We start from the raw sequence: 25,008 nt of genomic DNA, 5'->3' as shown, positions 1-25,008 counted from the left end.
GGAGCGTGGGACAAAGAGACAGACTCCCGCGCTCCCCGCTCTATTATCAGGAATTACTGGGCAAGCCGGTTCTAACCGGCCTGCCCCCTGCTCCCCCTTGCCCCGGAAGCGCCTTAATCGCTTCCGGGTCAAGGTGGAGCCCCTACTAGCCAATCCCCGCCGCGGCGCGTCCACCGCGTCATAATGACGCGGGGGAGCGCGGCGCTCCTGGTAGAGCAGGCGAGGGGGGAGGGGGTCGGCGCCCCGCCATACTTGCGGCAGGGCCGATACCAGCCCCGCCTTTTTCTATGGCCTGGGACTACCGAACTTCCCCCTCCCCCGCCTGGTGCATAAACCACATCTATTAATGATGGACATGAGAGGGGAGTTTCTTTGGAGGCGGGGGTCGTACAACCCCCGTCCGTATTTATTAAAACATGAAAATAAAATAAAATTGAATTAAACAATATTTACACAATTTACGCAGAAACGTAGCATGACATTTGATTACAATTCATATGTACAGATATCAGATGGCTAACCTTAACATATTTCTAATACAGAGTATTTCCTATCCGAATCTAACATCTGGATCATAATCATACATTAATTACTTTCTGCGTATCCTATTTGGGCCTACGGCAAGGTCGCTAACCGGTGTCAGATCCTTATCAATTAGCCACGCCCTCCCGTAGGAGTGCGCATGCGCAGAGGGCCTGTTTACCGAGAGGGTACTTCCCCCCCCCCCCGGTTACCCTCATACACTCCCTGAACTCCGTTAATAATGGGGGCTCTTGCACTTTGCGCCATTTAGTGACGTCATCATGCCAGTGCGGGGTGGCCAACCAGCCTAAAGAAAGCGTGACCCCCCCCTTCCCCGCACCCATCCAGCCAACCGGATGTACCGCCCCTGGAGTTATAGGAGAGACTCCTTGTCCCTCCCCCTGGGCGACCCCATCCAAGAATGGCGCCGCCCCCTGAGGACCTTAAATTTACTGCTCACCAGTCATGACCTTACCGCCACAGGCCAGCGTAGTTGCCCGACTATCTGCCCCCCCCTCCTCTTGCCCTAAAAGGTCATGCCCAGCCCTTACACTCCCTAGCCGAGCTATGATATTTTCTAACATCATCTCATTGCCTAACCTAGTCAGGTGGACCCCGTCTTTTAAGAAGCACGATTCTCCCCTGACACACCCATGTGCAATGTTTTGTAACTGAGGGGACCTGAACAATTTTCCCTATTTTATTGTTGATTCGCCCTTACCGAGTGATTCAACGCTTTCACAGAATTTCCCCCCCCTCCATTTGAATCTGGGTATCATCTGGGACCAAACTATGGTGCAGCCCTGGCACGCCTTAGCTAACCAGCCTCCTTCGGAGATTATGTCCTCCATCAAGACCCTTCTCCCCAGTTTTACCAGGTCATTCCCCCATAGATGCAGGATAACTAATGTGGGTGGAGGGCTGTGTCTATTCAAAATATCTGTCACATAACCCCTAAACTGATTGAGGCAGAGGCCACCTTTCCCATGGAAAGAAACTTTGAAACCGTCCTGCTCTGCTCTTTGTCTGTAATTACCTGAAAGATAAACAGTTTTCATACGCCGTATATAAGAATGACCAATGACCCACGCATCCTGTGCTCCCTTGTCCCGTGGTTGTGGCCGCCGTTGTGAAGAATCTTGCTGTTGTGCTGACAACAGTTTCCCCCCTGCGTGACAGGTTCGAGAAACTGAAAGTAAACAAACTAAACAGGACAGGCATCAGTCCACAATTGTATGGTACCCTCACAACAAGTGCAGCCGCACATAGCGCTTGTAACTATTAGAAGCCCATCGTCCAATCCTCTTTACACTGCTGCTATGCAACCCCCTAGCTGTTGCCTCTGTGGTAGCCCCTATTCTGAATGAATGAGTCCCAAATTCCTTTGGATTCAAACCTGTCCTGCCAATCGCCATCGCCAATACTCTTTTAAATTGGAACAAGGTAAGCGCTGTACTGTCCGCATGTATCAACAATGTCCCACCTACCGCACTATTCCTCTGTCGGAGGTAGGCTTCTAGGTGCATAACTGGGCAGCATGGATTGCTTTGTGCCCAGTGAAGTACCATCCCTTCTCCCCGGGCTTCCTGATGGGTTTTAGATTTTCTAATGGTTATTAGCAAAGCGTCTCCCTGTATCCTCACATGCTCCAGTAGGAGGCCACCTTGTACATCCTGCTTGTTGCGTGCCACCAGTTCCCCCACCCTAAATGCCCCATAGAAAGCTTAGGCAAAGGCAGCTCTGAATAGTGAAGCCTCCCCTATTGAGCTACAAATGGCACCCAAGGCTGTTAGCAGTGCAGTCATCCGCTCCAAACCAATCGGCTGCCTGGTGTCAGGAGCCACCCCCTGGAGGCACCGCCACCCCTTCAATGCCTTTCTTGCAATGAAACTATTCGTGGGGTCTTTTGTGTTCCTGATCTGTGCAAAGAAAGAAACCGCTGCTATATGTCGCCTGGCTGTCGCGGCAGAGCGCCCCTCTTTATTCAACTTGTCTAAGTACACGAGGAATACCCCAGTCTTATGCCAGCTAGCCGCCCAGTCCTGCCCCAAAAACGCGCAGTAGGACCAAAACGCCCCTTCGTAAGCTTTCCTGGTCCTGGGTGCTAGGCTAGCTGCCACGAGGTTCTGTAGCTGGGGGCACCAATCTGCCAGAGTATTTCCGGGAAGTGTGTTGGCGTTGCCTCTGCAGATGGCAGGTGTTCCCTGAAAGCCTGCATCTTGAAGCGAGAGAGTGCGTCAGCAGCATTATTCAGCACCCCCGGGACATGTTTAGCCTTAAACTGTGTGTTTAGTTTCATACACAACAGCACTATCTCTTTCAACAGGCGGAGAATCATTTTTCACCGTGCACACTGTTGGTTGATGCATTCCACCACTGTCATGTTGTCTGACCAAAAAATCACCGATTGATTTCGCAGATGATGAGGCCAAACAGTCAATGCCACCCAAATGGGAAAAAGCTCAAGGAAACCTATGTTGGCTGTCAGACCACTCAAAACCCACCAAACCGGCCAATGTTGTGCCACCCACTCGTTCCCGAGTATGGCACCAAATCCCACACTGCCCGCAGCGTCAGTCCATAAACCTAACTCAGCGGAAGTAGTGGGGGGACCGGGCCACACTACCCTGCCATTGAAACCCTCCAGAAATGCGATCCAAATCTGCATGTCCTGGCGAACCTCAGACGACAGTCTTGTGTGATGATGTTTTTCTTGCAGGCCTGTCATGTCCTGTGAGATGGAACGGGAGAAAGGTCGTGCCATAGGTATTACCCGTAGCGCAAAGTTCAACTGGCCCACTGCCTGTTGTAGCTGGTGTAGTGTCACTTTATCTTTTGACAAACATTTTTGGAGTACAGCTCTAAATTTCACTATTTTTTCTTTAGGTAACCTAAAACATCCCTGTACAGAGTCCAATTCAATGCCTAAAAATTCAATTGTGGTTGCTGGACCCACTGTCTTCCCTGGTGCCAGAGGGACCCCAAAAGCACACATGAGCACGCAAAATTCCTGCAATGCGCATTCCCGGGAGCCCGCCGACCCCAGAAAGAGAAAGTCATCCAGATAATGCATGACAAATTGGTGCCCCGTTGCCTGTCTGAAAACCCATTCCAAACAGAACAACCCATGGGCATGCACATATCCATGTAGAATTTCCCCTGAAATGAAAAGCCTAACAGGTGGTGATTCAAAGGATGAACAAGCAACAGCCGGAAGGCGGAATCAACATCTGATTTGGCTAACCAGGCCCCTGGTCCCAGAACCCTTAGCATATCCACAGCCTGGTCAAAAGAAGCATATCTAACGCTACAAATTTCTTCATTGATGGCGTCATTTAATGAATTGTCTCTCGGGGCTGATAGGTTTTGAATTAACCTGAACTCCCCCTCATCTTTCTTTGGGACCACCCCCAGGGGCGAGCAGACAAAGTTGGGCATGGGGATGTGGTCAAATGGACCCGCTATTCTACCCAGGCGCAGTTACTTTGTAATTTTTATTGCTGCTACCCCTGGGTTGGACCTCACTGACAGCTGATTTTTACACTCTGGTGTCCCTGTATAGTCAACAACTAGAATCCTAAAGCCATACAAAAAACCTTCCTGTAACATCCTAGCCGTGGCATTATCTGGGTAGCTGTTTAACCAAGGAGTCATAGCGCTTACGTCAATGGGTGAATGCGCTACCATTTTTTCCTTTTCCCTATTCTTGTTTCTTTCTCCCTCTATTTCCTGAGAATGCATTCCCTTTCTTGAGGCATTTTGATTCTGGGTGAGAGGGGTGATTACATATGGAGCATGCGTGTCTAAATTTACAAGTGCCTTGTGCTCTGGTGCATGTCTTCCTATTAAAATCCCAGCATACTCCTTTTCGACCCCCCCCCCTGTTCCCTGCCCCCGGGCCGTGCCCCCGGTTTGTGGTGGCCGAAAGGGCTGAGGTGCTTGAGAAGTGTGACTCTTGTTCCAATTTTGCCCTGCATTGCCCGGCTGCCCTGGGCCAAACTGATCAAACCATGAAATTGAGTCAACCCGGTCCCATGTAAGTGATGGGTCAAATTCCTTGGCCTTCCTGAAATTCATGTCATATTCTTTCCAACCTACCCCCCCATATTTATCATGAGTCATAGTAACCCTGCTCTGGTAACACACCATTTCTGCTTGCAGATTGGGCGACCGCTCAGCTATTATGGCCATAAACACTGAGAAAGCCCTTATCCAATTGGTCAGGGCCTCCTCCACTCTGAATCTCGACATTTCAACCCGCCATTGACTGGGAAGCATCCAATCCTTTTGCTTCTTTGCATACTCCATTTCCCTGTTATCCACAAGTAATGAAAACATATTGACATAAGCCCCAGACCATATCAATTCCTTCACCTCCCGTGTTACATGCCTTGCTAAATGTTCCCTCCTAGAGGATAGCACACCCGTGCCCAGCAATGGCAATACCACCTCCTTACCTATTGCCCCAACTCCAGCTGGCTCCGCCATCTTGTCTTTTCCAATGTCGCTCTCTTGTTGCGCTGGTTGGGGTTGACTGGCAGTACTCAGCCCTGGGCTCGGCGCCCTGTGGGGCAGCCCTAATCCTCGCCACCATCCTCTGCGCCTCTGCTAATGGGTCCTCCCCAACTTCTTTTGTGCCCACAGAAGGTGGTAACATTCCCCCCTTTCCTAACCAAGAGAGGACTGCCGCTATATGCGCTGCTAACTCTGGCGGGACCTGACCTACTTCTGCTGGCGCTAAAACCGGGGTGGGGGGGCACTAGAATCAGGACCGGAACCCTTGGGGATGGTGTGGGCACCACTGGAATTGTCATTGGTACCACCGGGGTAGCTGCCGGAGGCACCAAAATTGGTGCAGGCGAAGGCAGGGAAGGCACAGGATTCAATGGGACACTTGGCGCTACATCTGGTATCGCTATAGCGCTCACTGGTGTGACTGGCACACCTGCAGGACCCTCCCCAGAAGGAATCTCCCCAAGAGGTTGCCTTGGTGTGGGGTCTTTATTCTTCCCCTTCCTGCTTCTAACCCGCTTGGGGAGTGATTCTAATTCCCCTCTGGGTTTTGGGGGCACTATTGTTCGCTTGGGCCTGCTTGATAGGCCACTCTGGTCATCTACTTTCTGCCTAAGCTCCGCCAGGCTATGCCCCATTTGCTCTACCTTTCCCCATCTCCTATCCATTGTCGCCATCCTGCGCATCATAGATTCCAACATATGTTCCATGCGGGACGCTTTGCACCCCGTTTACTAGCCATTGCCAGGTAACCCACACACTGATCAGCAATTACACCTGCGAACACAATGCTATTTGCCACCTAAATGGGACCTATCCAGGTCCTTACGTGTACGTTGGGGGTACACAGACTGGCCGTAAGCACCATGCAACTGGGACCGCGCCACACCAGCTAGTCTGGGCGGTAGGCGAGTGAACTCTAGCCCGGCGGCCCACAGAAACAGTGAAGTGCAGGCCCGTCTATGTCCCCTTACCGCGATGCCCTCTGTCTCGCCTCCTTCCGTTCTAGTACGAAGAGCACCCCCCTATGTACTCCTACGGTGAAAAACAGTTTAGCATATGCAAAGGATAAACTATAATCTTTAATCCAACGCACTACACACTCTTGTTATATTATGCCTCTAGCAACACCCCTCGCTCAGATAATTTCCCTGAATCGCCACAGATTGCCTATGTCGCAAGGAAATTCACTACCCACATTGAATTGGCCTCGCCCCCCCCCTGTTTCTGTTAATGTTGCAAGCTCCTTTTAAAACAATTGGTATAAATCTTTGCCCGTCAGAGATAAACTTGGCTCCCCTGCTGGGGATTGAACCCTTGCCTTTTGAGGCACCTGCAATACCACAAGGCTGCCAACAATGCCTCTGAATTATTTCTTAGCCCTACTAGAGGATCAAATTCTGGACCTGCTGCATAGCAAACTGGAAGCTCTGCCCCCTATCCAAAGCCCCCCCATTTGTAAATATTTCCCAAATTTACTGAAGGAAATACCACTGTCTACACTTTTGATTGAGCACCCAGTGACATTGAAAGCCCAGGTATTGCACACCTGATCTTCAGAGTAAGAGTCTCAGAGCGTAGCCATTAAGCCAGAACAACTCTTTTATTGTAATCAGAGGATAATCAGAGGATGTTTGAGCCTCAAATCTAACTGAACAGAATCAATGGGAATTGAACCTGTAACCTTAAGAGTAAGAGTCTCAGACCTTAACCTCACCTGGCTCGAACCTCCCTCCCCGGCTTCACGGGCGGCTGCTCTCCATCTCCAATGCCGACCCTAACTCCCGCTTTCCCCGTACCTTGGAGGCGCGTGCGCGCGCCTTACTTTAAATCCCCCAGGGCGCCGCACGACTTCCCTTCAAAATGCCGGCTCCGTCCTCGCTCGATCCCGCCGGCTCCCGCTTCCGCTCTCCTTTCGTTAGGCCAACTCCTCTCCCGCTTCAAAACCGGCGATCCAGCTTCTGGACTCCAACGGCGTCGATACGGCCCGCTTCGACAGGAACAGCAACCGCCGGCCATGCGTCCTCGAAACCTGCAGAGGAGAAAAAACAAAAAAGGTTGACAGCCTCCTAGAGGCTGGGTGCGGCAGGCCTGTGAGCGCGGGACAAAGAGACAGACTCCCCGGAATTACTGGGCAAGCCTGTTCTAACCGGCCTGCTACCCCTTGCCCCAGAAGCGCCTTAATCGCTTCCGGGTCAAGGTGGAGCCCCTACTAGCCAATCCCCGCCGCGGCGCGTCCAGGGAGAGCAGGCGAGGGGGGAGGGGGTCGGCGCCCCGCCATACTTGCGGCAGGGCCAATACTGGCCCGCCTTTTTCTTCTGAGGTAAACGTGGAGAATCCTTCACTACCCATTTTATGACGGGACAGCCTGCCCATGGTACAGTGTAGAGGGCGCTCTCCATCACTTAATCCAAAGGGGGCACGCTCGGTGGGTTGGGCGCGTGCAGCCGAGATCTGTTGTATATCGACCACGTTGCAGACTGAATCCCTTTGGTGCAACTCAGGATTGAATTCTTGGATTAAAGTAGTACAATTGAATGAGGTAAAACCGTGTATTATTTCAGTGCCAGTTTACACTTGTGTAAAGTCCCCTACATCAATGGCAGGGACATTATTCTACCATTTTGAGGTCGTGTTTGCAGGCCAAACGTGCTGAGCATATAAGTGCAGAACTGATATTTCCTTTATAGAACCAGGGACAGCCTCCTCTCATTCTCCCCCCACCCGCATGCCTGATCTATGGGCACTGCATCCCCTCTCCTTGATGTCTCCTTTGCGATTGTTGATAGGATTGATCCGTCCCTGAGATGGTGGCATCTCTGCCGGGTGATTTGATGACAATTACAGAGCCTGATTGCCTCGTGAACTATCGATTGCAGCAGTGATATCCAAGCAAGAAGCGTTTGATGGCTTTGTGCGCTTTCCTTTGCCTTCTTTCGGTCTGCCCCGGCTGCTTGCTTACCGATTAAATAATGTGTGTTTGGGACTGCTGCACCCCTTTCACTTCAGCTCTTCCGCACACAAAGATGGAGTTGTTTACATGTCTTAATTTCTAGATATTTTATACCAAGTCTCCACGATCCACCTACCATTACACATTTGGACGTAGAAGAGTAAGGCTACAAGTTCAGTTTTACATATCTCGCAAATTCATTAAATCCATCTTCCATTTTAATACAAACCAAGCATTTGCAATGCAATAGGTCTGGCATTACTGCATGTTTGAACTATTGGTGTATTATTATTATCAGCAATGCCAATAGCTCAAACTTTTATAATGTGAGACCTATTGCATTGCAAATGCTTGTTTTTGCTTGTGCTGTAGCATGTGTTCTTGTTGATCAGTACCATATGTACATTTTTGATAATTGAGGCTCAGTATGTTAAGAGACCTCGGGCAGCCAGGCCTAGTGTATATCATAATGTCCATTGGAAGTTCTGGCACACCAGTTGTAGACAAAGACATTATGTTGCATATAAACTGATCTATTTTAACACACCACAGAAGTATTGTTCTATGCAAATTCTATACCAAAGTGTAACGTAACCAACACACCTAAAAGGCAATCGTTCCCAGTAAGTGGCCACATGCTACCAGCCTGTAAGCTCACATGCTCTAAAGCTTCTAGTAGTTTAGAACCTTAAACTTGTATGCCGAACAGCATCAATGGCTATACTGACCATAACAAGTCTAACAGAGTTTGTAAGGCTTATTCTCTTCACCTGACTATTTTGCTCATTTAAAGTGACAGTACCTGCTAGTCATCAATGCAATCTCAGTAAGCCTACTTTACATCGTTGAGGCTCAACTAATCCAACTAGGATTTTCTTCCTAGTATCTGCTTCTTTCCCTTTACCTCTCATGCCAGGACTCTAACTGTCCTAATTGTTCATCAAAAAGGTCAACGATCCCAACCCATTCATCAAAAAATTCTGAAGCCATCCTTTTTGCTGTCATCAAGCGAGGATTGTTTGCAACTGATTGTATTCCCTTGCATACCAGATTGTGAATCTCAGGCAACCATCACTCTTCTTGCTAGAGAATGTATTCTCAGTCTTTGCCTACTGACTGCCTGACTGTCATCAATGCTATATTTGATTACAGGCCACTGCATCATATTTTGTATGTAAAGTTGTTGAAGTATTTGGATATGGTATGTCTGGACAGCTTGCTTTGCGTTGTAATTTATTAAAGAGAGGTGCATGCTGCCTATTCTGGAGGAACAGTGTGATTTCTACATTTCATTTACTTTGCTTTCTTGCCCCAGTGTAACTAGCTCCCTACTCTACTTGTACGGCTGAGTCCTACATTTTAAGTGTTTTCCCTGCATTCTCTGTCTGAGATGGCACAATGTATAGATTTAAGATTACCATGCCTATATACAATGAACCTGCTTTAGCCCTACTTTCAAGCTGGCTTTAATGCACCTTGACTCTTTCTTAGAAAGGTGCCCGTCTCTAGCAAAGCAGCCACATGACGAGAATTCAGGATGTCTGCTTTCTTTGTGGCGCGGTAAATTATTTATTTGCTTGGTGTTTATAACATGCACACCAAAAACTGAACCATATCTAGGTACGAGTCAAAAAGCGAGCTCGAAGGAAAAGTCACAGCAGGGGCAGCCGTAATCAGCAACCAGCAATCAAGAAAAAAACTGGTATTTCAGTATTTAAACTTGAGATGTCCTGGTTGTCTGAACTGTTTCAGAGCTGCCTGAGGTATAGATTTGTTATATATCTAGGTTTGAAGTGTTCTCCATGTATCTGACATGTATCGTTCCTGACCATCAGGAGATGTTAGGTTGTTAGGAATACTGTTAGGGCACCAACATGCCCATTGAGTGGCTCAGTGCTCCACGGACAGCCATGCTGCAGAGCTGATAGGGTTATTACTTTGCTGTGAGTAGAGCCTTGTCTTCAAATGTGTACTCTAAGCTTATTTGTCCTACTAGGTAAATATTCTCCTGCATAGAGCACTGTACTACCTTTAAGGAAAAATGTCTGTCTACTTCCTACATGGCTGTTCGCATTCTAGTTTGACGAAGTATCATGTTGCCTATTCTGGAGCAGTAGGATGTCTGTGTTTTAAATGCTTATCTAGTAACCCTGGATAGACCTTCTTTCGTGAATGGACCTATGTATTGTGTCCCATGGAGCAGTCTTGTTTTTGCTGATGGATTTAGAAGGATTTTCAATGATTACAAGCATTCTGTGTGTCTTTTGATCCTTTTGGCTTTAAATTTGAAATAGCATTGCTGGTACTCTGTCGGATATCTTACCTCTGCTACATGGGATGGATAGGATGATTCTTCCAACTGTGGTGTCTGTAGGTAGAAAACAGATATGGGGAGGAGGAGGGGAGAGTAATAAATTGATATGAAAAACATTGCTGGACACTGTTTCTAAAACACTTTTTTATAATGTCAAACAGGGGAGAGACGGCTTGAGCAACTCGTTACCCCCCAGATGTTTTCTAATGGTAAATATTTTTGTTTGGTGTCTGTAGCCATACTCTCGTGCCCTCATTACTAACTTCTTGTCTTTTTTGTCTCTCACCCTTGCTCCCTATAATTTCCATTCTTCCTTTGCCTCTCATGCATCCTTCTTCTCCCCTTCTCTCATTTCTCCCTTCCCTTCTCACTTTTCATCCCTGTCTACCTACCCCACCCGCTTTCATGTTTCCTCTACCTCCTTCCTTGTTCTTTTACTCAGTTCTCTTAGTTGCTTTTACACAGTCCTCTTCCAAATTTGGTTTTACTTGCTTTCTTGTGGTTTTCTCAATTTCCATCGAGATTTCAACTCTCGATGTGTTTGCCTTGACCACCTCGGCCTTCCAGCTAACTGCACGCTTGGGATTCTGAGCATTGCGTTTGAGCAGCTATTTAATATCGTTGCCTATAGCCTGCTGCCTATGTCTGCGCGGTCCCTTTAAGCAACATTTCTAACGGTCTATCCCTCTGCTCCTGCTTGTTTAGCACCTTTAAGCAGCTATTTATAACACTGTGTTCCTCTCGGACTACCTTTTCCTATCTGACCTCCATGAGCCGTTGTTTACAAAGATACCTGTGCTTGTTTGATCTCTATTAACATATGTGCCTTACACTGTGTAAAACTCTGTTTTCCATATTTCACCTGCCTGGCCTCCCCCAGTCGAAGCTTCTAGCTTTATACCACTCTATTTCGGCATGTGTTTTTCCTTGCTCGGATGAATAATTGTTTCCAACACTCTCTCCCTTCTTCACAGTCCGTTCTGCCTTGCATATTGCCTGGTCCTCTCGACTGCTGTTATAATTGGTGTGACCTCTCCCTTGCTGCCTTTGCACTGCGTGATTCAACACGGCTGTGGAGTTGGCTTTGCATGTTACCATCCGTAAGAATGCTTGGGACTGAATAAGAAAACAAATTTGGGGGGTTGGGAAGATTCTGGACAGAGGAACAGAGAAAAATCACCCACATTCCTCCCAGAAAATTAATACGTCAGCCAGGAGAGGTAACTAGAAATAAAATATTACAGATATACAGTTCCCATGCAGTTGGAGAACATTTACACACACGTACTGTTCAACAATATTAATGCCCTCTAAACTTTGTTTCCTGCTCACTTTGGTGCTGCAGACGACAAACCAAGAATATTCAAATCAACCTTGACCATGTCCCGAAAAGGACAGTCTCACACAAACTGTAAGACCACATCCCTTCTGCTTCGGAGAAAGCACAGCCCCGCTTGTGGTTCAGCCTAGTTGGGCCTCATCAGTGAGGTGGATTGAATATCCTGTTGCAGAGCGTGCTAATGGACCCACCACTGGGCACATTGATTTCACTTCCGGTGTCTCAACGAGAAAAACAATAATAAGATAAATTAAATGCTTGCATGAACCTCAGCCGCTGGTCATTATTCTGGAACACTTTTCACTCCATCGACTTTTTTTTGCACGTTGTATCACCACTGATAGGAACTGTCAGTATGCACATCAAACTGGCATATTAAAAGGAAGATATTTGGAGACAGTTGATTTACTTTCCACAACAGGGGCTGATGTGTCCCACCTCATATAACCAGCCATTTTCAATACTTTTGCTTCCACCCAAAGCATGAGTAAATACATTTTTTTTTAATACAAGGAACTGTTACAATAATTCTTAGTAGAGCAAAGTTTCATGTTAATCAAAGTTGTGTGCCCAAAATGTGACAAACAAGCCTGGTTTGATTGAAGGGAACTGAACGAATAACACTGGTACATCTTGTTCAGATTAGTTGGTGTGACTGAGCAGGAGTAACATCGGATGAGTGGTGGCATTTCCTCCCTTCTATTGTCGCATCTGTTCTTTTCTACTGTTACCAACATACTTCTCTTGCTTTCCTCTCTTGCTTTCTGTTTCGCCATGTCTACCTCCACATTCTGTCATTTTCTTGTTCTCCCAGTCTCTCGTTCATGACAGTCAAGCCGTTAGGCAGAGTTAAGTAATAACGATTTGGCACTTACAGGTCCTAACAATGCATGTGCTGTGCATCAGGTCTACCTGTAGATGTTAGATTGACCTAGAACTAAACAAGAATCCACTAAATGCATCACTTTCACAACTCACAAATCACATACCCTGGAAATCCTTCAGAAATCGCTTCTCTACTCAAGAATTATTGAACATTTGAGTATGCTGGGGCCCAATTTTCTTGTTTACCATTTATCTCCAAGAACCCACTCTGGTCGTCTGAACCTTTTTACTTGCCCAATAGGGTGGAGGGAGCAAACACAATTATCAGAGAATACTTTCCGCAATTTGACATAATTAAGGACTCGAAACTCAATCTCTATTGCTCTCGGGATTTTATTATCAACAAAAACATCTGCAGATATAGGCAACTTAATACAAGGCACAACAGGTAAATAGGCACTAACACAAATGCTACTCTACGAATAATCCGCATACGACTAAATATAAACAAAAGTACAAATTCTAAAAGCATGAGGTAGATAACTACCAAGCCCATGTCGATATTAGGAATAATTAAACCAAAACATCTCTGTCCCTACTCTGTGCTAGATGACATCCCTACTTAGCGTTCCCTTAAGACCCAGGAAATCATGAAAAGGTGTCAGAAGTGAAACTCCCTAAGAGTCTTCACTTAGTGAGAGTTCGATCTAGAGTATTCCTTCGAGCTCCTCGCCCACCTCTTCTCTCTGCTCTGGGCTACTCTGTTCTGCTCAACCCTCGGGGCGCTGTCCCTAATACGAAACCCCAAATCATAGAACACGCCCTCTGGCACACCTCCTCGACCAGGTCTTCTTCCAGTACTTTTCCATCCGACGCTTCCATCGTCCATCAGCTTGGCCTTGAGTCCCAGACACCATCCGCACTAGGAGTTGCGATTGGCACATTCCAAAGTACTCCCATGTCTGGCTTCCCCCATAATTCAACTCTTAGACAAAGACCTCTTTACTAACGAACCAACTGTCCTTGCACCTGCAGTGAGATCATGGGATGGAGAAATACTTCGCATCTTTTAACTTTTACAATTTACTGCAGCCTAAAACCTCTACTAGAATAAATCATTGCGGCCTACCGCATTCAGCTAACATAAGAAAATACCAGGCCTTTTCTCTAACGATATATGTGCATTCAGGCCTCTACCAGGTTAAACACGCTATTAAATCACATCCTAAGCCTTAGTATTTTTACTTTCACATACATGGATAGGCGACCTATACGAGTAGATTTTAATCATGTCCCACGTTTAACTAATACATTGCATTTGAACAAAACTAATCATCATGTATTTCACCGAATATATTCACAATGTAGTTTCACATTTCTAACGCTTCTATGTTACGATCTAACTAATACATTTGCTTGATACATTGTGCACGATACATCTAAATATGCATTGATTATGTGCGGGTGCCAACTAACAGTGAATATAATGCACCCCTACAATTTTCAAACCTTTAGACGCTACATCAGTTCCCCCCTTTAATGACAACTGTCATCACACCATCATTCTCATTCCTCCTGGAATGAAGCTGATCTAAACTGCAGTTGCTACCATCCTACCATGTCGAATCCCTTCCATCCTCTTAAGATTCTCATATTGACGGTCCTGCAATCTCGCCATTCTCTGTTCATTCGCTCTGAGAGCTCTTTCGGCTCTATTCCCTCTGTACCACTTCCAGGCTCTTAAGAGTCCCCATAAACATATCACACATACCACTGCAATTATGATTGGCTTCAACACAGATCCGAGAAATCCCATTCCCAAATTCGCCAACCAAGTTCCCACGCGACCAAATCCTTGACCAATCTTCTCCCACACATTCTCTTCTGTCAGATCTAGTATTTCTTTGTGAATTGTGGTAATATTGACATTGTATTTCTCCAGGTCCTTACTATTGTCTGGAATATACGTGCAACATTCTTGGACCTTCAACAATTTACAGACTCCGCCCTCTTTTGCCAATAACACGTCTAACGCAAGGCGATTCTGCAAAACCATATTCCGTATCGATAACATTTCTCCATTCACCAACAGTGACCTCGCCGAATCCATTGACAATTCATCCACCACTGTCGCCAACCTTCTTATTTTCACATCATTCAGGACCACGCCCAAACTAGGTATAGTCGCTCCGTATATATCACCAATCACTACTCCTGCACTCACAGCTCTACGCACTTTAGAATGACGTCCCGTCTCTAGCATCTTCAGATCCTCAGCATGATAAATCTTTGGGAAGATGATAGCCAAGTAACATGAACCATACCAATTCGCAGGCAATCTCACATAGGCATTCTTCCCACATACATAGTACACGGTCGGAATCACCTGTACCGGACCTTGCAAGAAATTCTTAGCAGAGTCCTCCATGGTATGATCACACGTACTCTGTCCCACTGGAACTTTCTCCTTAGGAGTTTGAGGACGAGCAACACACAATTTCCCCTTCTGTACTTCATCTAATGCAATCGGTCCATAACTTCCCTTAGATTTATGCAATCTCTCCTCATCCGTCCAATCCACTGGACTATCTCCTGTATCTCGTGTTTGAGTCCGTTTTCTGTACCTATCCTCTATCTGAGCTATGAACTTCTTTTCTGTCTCGGACAACCAGCATGTCAAATTATGTCTATGAGCATAAGCTGTGTCTAGCTTCACAGTCGGTATGAAATACTTCCGAAGCCTATCTTCTGACTTGTAGTAATCATACTTATTCAAATGCTTATATGCCGGAACTTCAGGAAGTACTGTATCGTAATTTGAAAAGAAATACTCAAACTGTCTCCTGTCATAAAACAAACTAAGCAATAGGCTACAAGAAATCCCATATGTCAATGGAAGATGATGATACCTAATACCTTCGTCTACTGAAGCAGGCAACTGCATGCACACATAACAATCCTTCGCATCCATCGCATCAACATACTCATACAACAGCTTCGCATAAGCATTGAGTTTGAAATCAGCTCGAGACAAATCCATATGAAACATACGATTCTCCTCAAGCGTCTGAGCTCTCTGATCCCTAATAGTGACCCCTCCCTGTCCTAGAGTGGTAGGTGTGGGTGTTCCCTGAACCTCCCCCTCCTGTCTATGGGCCACCATGTATGAAGTTACTACTACTGCAAATATAACAGCTATCACTACCCCTAACAGTGTGCCTATCACTACTTTGGCTCTACGGTGTGTATTTCCAGGTTCCGCCATCTTTGAATTGTTCTAAATGTTCAGTACAGTCTCGGTTGACACAAGTCTCTTTCTCATCCAGCAATTCAGTTCAGTTGCTCTCTTAAACTGGGGGGAGCCTCTAGCAAAGTTCAATTTCTTATCTTTTCGGTCTGGAAGGCTTCCCTAACTCTTCTTCGCCCTCCAACGGAAAATCCCTAACTTTATTCTTCTTCCACTCGGGCCTAGGTTATCTTCTTTCAAGCTTTATATACAGCAAATTTACACTCAGTCCAGAATAACTGTGGGTCCCAACAGCTGTAGGACCCCTTGCAAGATTTCAAGTTTAAGGGTTGTCAGTTCTTGGGGAGCTGGTATAACGGCAAAAGTTGGGAAGTCCAGCGTTTCCAAAATCAGACCACGGATGATGCTCAGAAGTGGCGGATTCGGAATATTGATGGTCAATATTCCTTCGATTTCCAATCCTGGAATCTTCAACAACACTTCCACTCTTGGAAACGGAGAATTGTTGACCAGTGTGATCGATCTCAGCCGTCCCGCGGTCAGTAAACCTGTCATCAGTCACTGAATATGCCCACTCTGGTGAGGCGTACTTCTGGCACGGCACTCTTGTCCTTTTCGATCGCCTCAAAGCACCTTGGGGTTGATCTTCATCACCTTGCTCTGCTTCAGATTCTTCAGAAACTGGGGCGAGATCTGTTCTTGATGCCGATCTCAATTTTACCTATCTCTGACTCACGGGCCAGACCCTTTCTGCTTCGGTGGCACCTCCAGTCTCTCTACTGGTACCCTGTGCACTGCCTTCTTCTTCAGCAGGATTTGACTCGGCACTGCCCACTGCAGCTCTTTCTTCTTCTGCTTCCGAGTCAGCTCCTGTGTTACTTCCACGTTCTCTTTCGGCTTGGTTTAGTGCACAACCAGCTGCATCAGCAACCCCTACAGCTTGACTTGCCCTCTCAGATGGCTCTGCCACCTCAGCTGGGTTTTCATTCTCGAGAGGGGCTGTTTCTTCCAAGGGTGCTGGAACTCTACAGGTATGGGAGGCGTGTATCCAGTTCGGAAGTCCTCCACACTTCACTGCTGTATTCGTGATTAATAGGACCTGATACGGTCCACGCCAGCGAGCATCCAGGCAACTCTTCCTCACGTGTTTACGCACTAGTACCCAGTCTCCTGGGCACAAGTCGTGGCACAGGTCACTTACAGCTGGAACCGTTGCTGTCTGCACCTGCTGAGACACAGAACGGACCACGTCAGCCAGGCCTTTACAATAGTCCAGTATCATATCATCAGTGATATTAATCAAAGCAGTAGCAGGTATTGCTGGCAAGCTCATCGCCCTCCCCATAAGGATCTCGTGGGGTGACAATCCAGTCCTCCTATCAGGGACACTACGGAGACTCATGAGGACCAAGGGTAATGCATCTGGCCACTTCAGGGATGTCGAAGAACACACTTTTGCCATTCGGGCCTTCAGAGTCCCATTAACTTGCTCCACAATCCCAGAAGCCTCTGGTCGGTAACTACAATGCAATCTTTGATCTACATTCAAGGCAGCACAAAGCAGCTTCATGATTTCACTGTGGAAGTGCGTTCCCCTATCTGATTCAAAAGAGGTCGGGAAACCGTACCTCGGGATTAATTCCCTCAATAGTAACTTAGCTACAGTGAGTGTGTCACACCTACGTGTCGGGTAAGCCTCCACCCACCTGGAAAAGACACATACTATGACTAATATGTACCTCAACCCATTACACTTCGGCATTTCAATAAAATCCAGCTGCATCCTGTTAAAAGGACCACCTGACCTACCTATGTGACTCAACGTCACTGCAGTCCTCTTTCCTACATTCATCTGTTGACATGTGACACACCTCTGGCACACAGCTTCAGCTATCGTCCGAAACTTTGGATTGTACCACGTCTGACGAAACACTCGCATCATGGCATCCCTGCCAAGATGTACAGCACCATGTATCAACCTCGCTATGGGGTTCAGCAAACATTCCGGTAACAGAGCTCGTCCATCACTCGAAACCCATACATCTACGTCTCCCTTCTCACATCCAGCTCTTATCCAGCTGTCCAGCTCCTGATCAGAGACTCCATCTTGCAACTGTTTCAGTTCCTCCCATGTGTCCGCCATAGCTAACATCGCATCATAGTCTCTTATCTCTTCGCTTTCCACAACATAGTTCTCGGTAAAATTACATCCCTGCTCTGCACAAAATCGAGCAACTTCATCTGCGTAATTATTACCCAATGACACAAAATAATTTCCTTTAGTGTGTGCAGAACATTTAACAACAGCAATTTCATCTGGGCCTTGCAATGCTTCCAACAATTGTCATACATAGTCCCCATTTCTGATGGGTGAACCAGAAGATGTCATAAACCCTCTCTGGGACCATAGCTGTCCGAAATCATGAACCACACCAAACCCATATTGACTATCCGTGTAGATCGTTACACGGATCTTATCAGCGGCCAAACAGGCACGGGTCAAGGCAATAAGCTCAGCCACCTGCGCGGAGTATACTCCTTCTAGACAAGTGGCTTCAACCACCCCTGTGATGGTACACACAGCAAACGCTGCTCTCAGTCGACCAACACCGTCCCTTAAACATGAACCGTCCACAAAGAAAATCTCGTCTGAAACTGGAAGCGGTTCATCGACAATGTCAGTTCTCGGTTTGGTGCATAGTTCAGTCACATCGAGACAATCATGGTCCTCACAATCTTCATCTACATCTACATTTGGAATAGGCAACAGTGTAGCAGGATTTAAAACAGAACACCTCTTCAGCGTCACATTATCTGCGGCAAGGATGACTTGCTCATAACGAGTCAACCTATTATTTGTGAGGTGCTGGGTTTTAGTCCTAGTCATCAACAATTCAACAGAATGTGGCACATGAACAGTAAGCGGATGACCCATCACGATGCTCTCACATCTTTCGATACTGACACCTGTTGCAGCAACGGATCTGAGACATCCGGGCAACGCAGAAGCTACTGGATCTAAAGTAGCTGAGAAGTAGGCAACTGGTCTACGGACACCTCCGTGACTCTGAGTCAACACTGCTAATGCGCAACCTTCCTTTTCGCAACAGAATAAAGCGAATGCCTTGTTATAATCTGGCATTCCCAAAGCTGGTGCACTGCAAAAAGCTTCTCTCAGCCTCAAAAATGACTTTAAGCAGTCTTCATCCCATGGTACCAGATCATTCACATCCTTTCGCGTCAGCCGCTGTAAGGGCTTCGCTTCAAAGGAAAAGTTCGGAATCCACTGGCAGCAATAGCCTACCATTCCCAGAAACATTCTGACTTCCCTCTGAGTCGAGGGAACTGGCATTCTCAGAATCGCATCAATGCGATCTGGTGACACCTTCCTCTTGCCTTTCTCAATTCGGTGCCCCAAATACTGTACCTCACTCAAACAGTATTGCAGCTTGTTTGGAGACACCTTGTAACCATTCTCTCCTAGGTAATTCAACAGAGCAACGGTATCAATTCTGCAGGCGTCTTCCGTTTCCGACGCAACGAGCAGATCATCAATGTATTGCACTAAAACAGAGTTTTGTGGCAACACAAGACCTTCAAGATTTTTCTTCAAGATCTGATTAAAGATAGATGGGCTCTCTGTATACCCTTGTGGGATACGACACCACGTTAACATGCGATTTTCCAGCCGAAATGCAAAAAGAAACCGGCTCTCTTCATGTAGGGGAATCGAGAAAAAGGCTTGACACAAGTCAATCACTGTGAACCATTCAGCTTCACATGGGATCTGAAATAGGATCACAGATGGATTCGGTACCACTGGACAACATGGAACAACTATTTTGTTTATTTTTCGCAAATCTTGCACAATCCTAAACTTCCCGCTTGGTTTCTGTAGTCCCATAATAGGCGAATTACATGGGCTACCCATAATTTCCATTAGTATTCCCTGCCTGATCATAGACTCAATCACAGGTTTAATCCCTGCAATAGTTTCAGGAGATAACTTATACTGGGGTGTCCTTGGAAACTCTACGTTTGGTTTAATCTGGATTTTCACTGGGTCTACTCCCTTGACTAAATCAATCTCCTCTCCACTAAGGTCCCATACGTCAATAGACACTGAGTCCCTCAGGTCAAGTGGAAGCTCCTCCACCGTCAATGCTGGATACATCTCCACACACACACGCTGATTTGCAACCTTAAAGGTCGCGTCATCGTCTCTCGTCTCTACCTCCACTCCTTTCGGGGTACAGTAGATCGTGCAGTTGAGCTTGCACAGTAGATCTCTCCCTAACAGGCAAACCGGACTCGAATCGCACACCACAAACTGATGTCGATCACTGAAATTTCCTATCCTGATTGGATTTGGCTCTGTCAGTGGACTAATCAATTTCTTATTTGCCACACCAACAACCTGGATACTTTGTCCAGAAAGAGCTAAACCCGGAACCACTGCCGATCTTATAGTCGACCTGGTAGCCCCCGTATAAACCAAAAAGGTTGTAGGGTGACCGTCAAGGTCTGCCTCCACAAAGGGTCCTTTCTGATCTACCTCTAGGATGGCTCTAAGGATACAATCCTTATCTACCTTGAGGCCAACAGGCTGGTGTCGTTTTCCTCGCTCACTTCAAACATTGGCATTTGCAAATAAGTTCGAGCTCCCTGCTGTACATTCTGTATTATGGGTGGCTGGGGAACCTGCACCTGCGGAACACCAGTCCACGCTTTTACCATTCTAGGTCTAGTCACTGTCTGTATCGCTTCCGCCCCAGGGACCTGAACTATCTCTCCTTCCGGCTGTATCTGATTCCATGGGTTCAAGGGACACTCGCGTCTCCAATGTCCGACCTGGTGACACTGATGACATGCCGTAGTCTCTTTCAATGTCGCCACGTCCATACCTGTTCTAGGGTCTCTTGGTCTTTGCCTTCCCTGCCCCTGAACATTCTGATTTCCCCCCTGATAATTTCCTTGTCTCCTCACCAACGCTCCCCCATTAGGCTGTCCCTGAGCGGTTTGCACCTGAACAAGCAGCAAGTTATCTTTCAACTTCTTATGTTTAGACTCGATCTCATCTGTGCAATATCGGGCGTACCGCAAAATCTCATCAACGGGCTTGTTCTGCCAACAAATCAAATGCTGCTGTATCACGAGACTAACCTCTGGTTTCAATCCCAACACAAACTTTGAGACAAACTGTCCCATGTCCTTAGTCTCCAACACATCTAGGCCACTGTACTGCTTAAAAGCCTGCAAAAGTCTCTCGTAGAACTCATGTACCGTCTCCTTAGGTTCTTGAACTGTCCTGTCTATCTTTATCCAATCAATATCTTGGGGTGAAACTTTCTCCTTCAACCAGGCGATCACTCGATCATACATCCTCATTACTGCTGGTGACGGGCCATTCGTGAATGCATTTCTCTCAGGCTCGTAAGTTGGCCAATCAACGGCAATCTTGCATGCTGCCCACAAATCTCCTGGAACTACAATATCAAATAAGGTATTCAGATCAATCCACAATACCTTCGAGATCTTCACAAAGCGATCAACCTGCTTGTACCACTCTGCGGGCTTCTCCCTAAGCCGGGGAAAGTCATTCGTAAACGCCGCCAAATCACCCCTGCTGCAGGGTACATGTACATATCCCCCATTCTGCACTTCCCTTAAAGGGAACTTTCCTAACCTTGTCGCCCCTTCACCAGAGGTGGAGTCCCTGCCATCGCTCCCCTAGAGGTTTTCTTCTTGGACCACTTTTCTTCCCATTTATCCAGTGCCAACCATGCACGCATGGCTGTGATTAGATCTCTACTATGGGACCTCAGTCCCGCAACCCTTTTCTCAGTTCCTGGTCACTATACTGCAACCTGTGACTTCCTTGCAAAGTTTTAGTCTTGGACAGATCCACCTCATATCGCCTAGCCAATTCTGACAATTTCTCATGTGCAACTCGTGCCTTCCGAGTCACATCCTTCGCTACGAAGAGTAATTAATCTGGTCCATATATTAATATCATGTCAAGGGGTAGGTTTCCACCTATTATCTCATCGAATTCCGCTTTCAACCTTACTACGTCTATCATCCCCCCTTTCAGGGCTCCTCTCAGCATCTCTCGGCAACCTGCCCCTTCCCTATCGCTGTCCTCGCATTCTTGCTCCTGCGACCTACTCCCTTCTGGTATACACCTCGGAGCAGACAGATTCAGAAAAGCAACCCGCTCTCTTTCTGCTGACATCCCTATTCTCCTTGACTCTGAGATGAATCTGACATAGCTGGCAATGGCGTACTACATTCTATAGGGTTCGGAGTACAAGCCATACCACCCACTAACCCATTTCCTCCCATTAGACCACTTCCCGCGGCCTCTCTCCTTACCTCTTCGGCTGTCCGCTCTGGGTCCACAACCTCCTCTGTATCTGGGTGATAAATCAAAACAATAGGTCCAATAGTGACCGGTACTTTTAGAGCATCCGGTAACCTCACGTCTATCTCGACCTTTACGCTAGCCACAGACTGGCTCCCTGTACTCTCTGTTCCTATCGAGATCCTTCCTGCTACTCTAGTCTCTGGTTGGAAGGTTACTCTCCTGCCATCGTCTATCTGGACCAACGTCTCTTCTGGGACCTCTGGGTTATACGGAGGTGGTCTCTCTGATAACAATCTTTCCAATAGGTCATCATCCATGTCACTATCATCCTCTTCTTCTGGCTTTGCGTTCCTTACCCCCTCCGATGTAATCACTAAGGGATACAGTCTATCTCCCTCTATTGCCTGTACCCTCCATCTTTTCTCCGCTGCATCCCATCTGGCATCCTGAAACGCCCTGATCGACTTTTTCACCCTTTCCTGATTCCTTCCTCTATCCCTATCATGCGCTGCTCTAATCCACGCATGTAGTGCTTCGAATTGTGTTGGCCTTGGCAAAGGTCGTAACCCCGCCATTACAGATTTCAACTGGTACAACACTGCTAGCCTGAACGAGCCATATCTCGGGAATGCTAATTCCCCTTCACTTTGAGTCATTTTATGCCAATTCTCAAGCCAAATGATCGTATGCAATCCCACATTCTTTGCCATGTAATGTGCTGGAGTATCCTCAGGAGGGGCTTCTTCTCCCTCTCGAGTAACCACATGTTTGTCACCCCTACACATTTCTCAAAAGACCTTAAAAATTAGATTCCACGCACTGTTTTTACCTCTTGGTGTCGAACCCTCCAATTACAGCGCGACTAACACCAACCGGCCTATCACAGCGCGGCACTCTCTGACATCACCTTCCTTCGTTCGCAGCAGTTCCCTTTCCTTACGCTTACGTCTCACGCCTGCATTCGTCCCATTCATACACTGAAATAACCGTTTGTCCCAAACAAGTTACTTCTCTGGCTGTCCATCCACAGCCTCTGACTGTTTGTCCACAGTCTCTCGAAATTGTTGACCTCGGTTGGCAACTGTCTGTCTCCGTCCGACCAGACAGATCGCCTCTGAAAGGTTACAAGTACTCAAATTCACATACAACAACCCACGACCAGCGTCGAGTTGTCATGCACTCACACATTCACTCCCCCTATCTCGGTCCAGGTGATCGATGGTACCTCACGATCTCCTTTGGGTGGTCAACAAAATCTACCACGGGTGTCTTCTACACCTCAATTCCCGGGCTGCGCGCGCTCACAGCCTGATCTCACAATCACTCAACATTCCCTCCAACTCCGCAAGACATCACACAACAAATCAACACCGCAATCTACAACATCTCATCTTATTCATACTCACTCCAAGGACTGCTGCTTCCTGCCGCACTGCTACTCGCCGTCAATGTTCACCATCTGCCGTCGTCTACTGCTCACCGTCTGATGATTCACCATCACTTATCGTATATGGGTCTCAAGGATCACTTATCTTAATCTAATCGTCCCTCGCTATCGGAAGTAACCATCCGTCTCTGCTACCAACTGCTGGGGCCCAATTTTCTTGTTTATCATTTATCTCCAAGAACCCACTCTGGTCGTCTGAACCTTTTTACTTGCCCAATAGCGTGGAGGGAGCAAACACAATTATCAGAGAATACTTTCCGCAATTTGACATAATTAAGGACTCGAAACTCAATCTCTATTGCTCTCGGGATTTTATTATCAACAAAAACATCTGCAGATATAGGCACCTTAATACAAGGCACAACAGGTAAATAGGCACTAACACAAATGCTACTCTACGAAGAATCCGCATACGACTAAATATAAACAAAAGTACAAATTCTAAAAGCATGAGGTAGATAACTACCAAGCCAATGTCGATATTAGGAATCATTAAACCAAAACATCTCTGTCCCTACTCTGTACTACATGACATCCCTACTTAGCGTTCCCTTAAGACCCAGGAAATCATGAAAAGGTGTCAGAAGTGAAACTCCCTAAGAAGGCATCACTTAGTGAGAGTTCGATCTAGAGTATTCCTTCGAGCTCCTCGCCCACCTCTTCTCTCTGCTCTGGGCTACTCTGTTCTGCTCAACCCTCGGGGCGCTGTCCCTAATACGAAACCCCAAATCATAGAACACGCCCTCTGGCACACCTCCTCGACCAGGTCTTCTTCCAGTACTTTTCCATCCGACGCTGTCCATCGTCCATCAGCTTGGCCTTGAGTCCCAGACACCATCCGCACTAGGAGTTGCGATTGGCACATTCCAAAGTACTCCCATGTCTGGCTTCCCCCATAATTCAACTCTTAGACAAAGACCTCTTTACTAACGAACCAACTGTCCTTGCACCTGCGGTGAGATCATGGGATGGAGAAATACTTCGCATCTTTTAACTTTTACAATTTACTGCAGCCTAAAACCTCTACTAGAATAAATCATTGCGGCCTACCGCATTCAGCTAACATAAGAAAATACCAGGCCTTATCTCTAACGATATATGTGCATTCAGGCCTCTACCAGGTTAAACACGCTATTAAATCACATCCTAAGCCTTAGTATTTTTACTTTCACATACATGGATGGGCGACCTATACGAGTAAATTTTAATCATGTCCCACGTTTAACTAATACATTGCATTTGAACAAAACTAATCATCATGTATTTCACCGAATATATTCACAATGTAGTTTCACATTTCTAACGCTTCTATGTTACGATCTAACTAATACATTTGCTTAATACATTGTGCACGATACATCTAAATATGCATTGATTATGTGCGGGTTCCAACTAACAGTGAATATAATGCACCCCTACAATTTTCAAACCTTTAGGCGCTACATCAAGTAGCACTACCATAGTGGTCATCCATGCCTAGAA

At 46.7% G+C, this 25,008-nt stretch overlaps 1 protein-coding gene across 1 annotated transcript in view; it reads left to right on the top strand.

Annotated features, from left to right (window-relative positions):
* SCUBE3 (signal peptide, CUB domain and EGF like domain containing 3) overlaps positions 1 to 25,008 on the top strand; it is a 1,455,403-nt gene that overhangs the window by 1,052,295 nt on the left and 378,100 nt on the right. Inside the window, exon 7 of the mRNA XM_085651134.1 lies at positions 10,463 to 10,510. Within this exon, the coding sequence (XP_085507260.1) occupies positions 10,463 to 10,510 (48 nt within the window). The remainder of the gene's footprint in view (positions 1 to 10,462; positions 10,511 to 25,008) is intronic.

Source organism: Triturus cristatus, chromosome 1_1 (assembly GCF_964204655.1).
Source record: "Triturus cristatus chromosome 1_1, aTriCri1.1, whole genome shotgun sequence".
Lineage (NCBI taxonomy): Eukaryota > Metazoa > Chordata > Amphibia > Caudata > Salamandridae > Triturus > Triturus cristatus.
The sequence above is the reverse complement of the archived record's forward strand: the minus strand, read 5'-3'. Positions and strand labels throughout refer to the sequence as shown.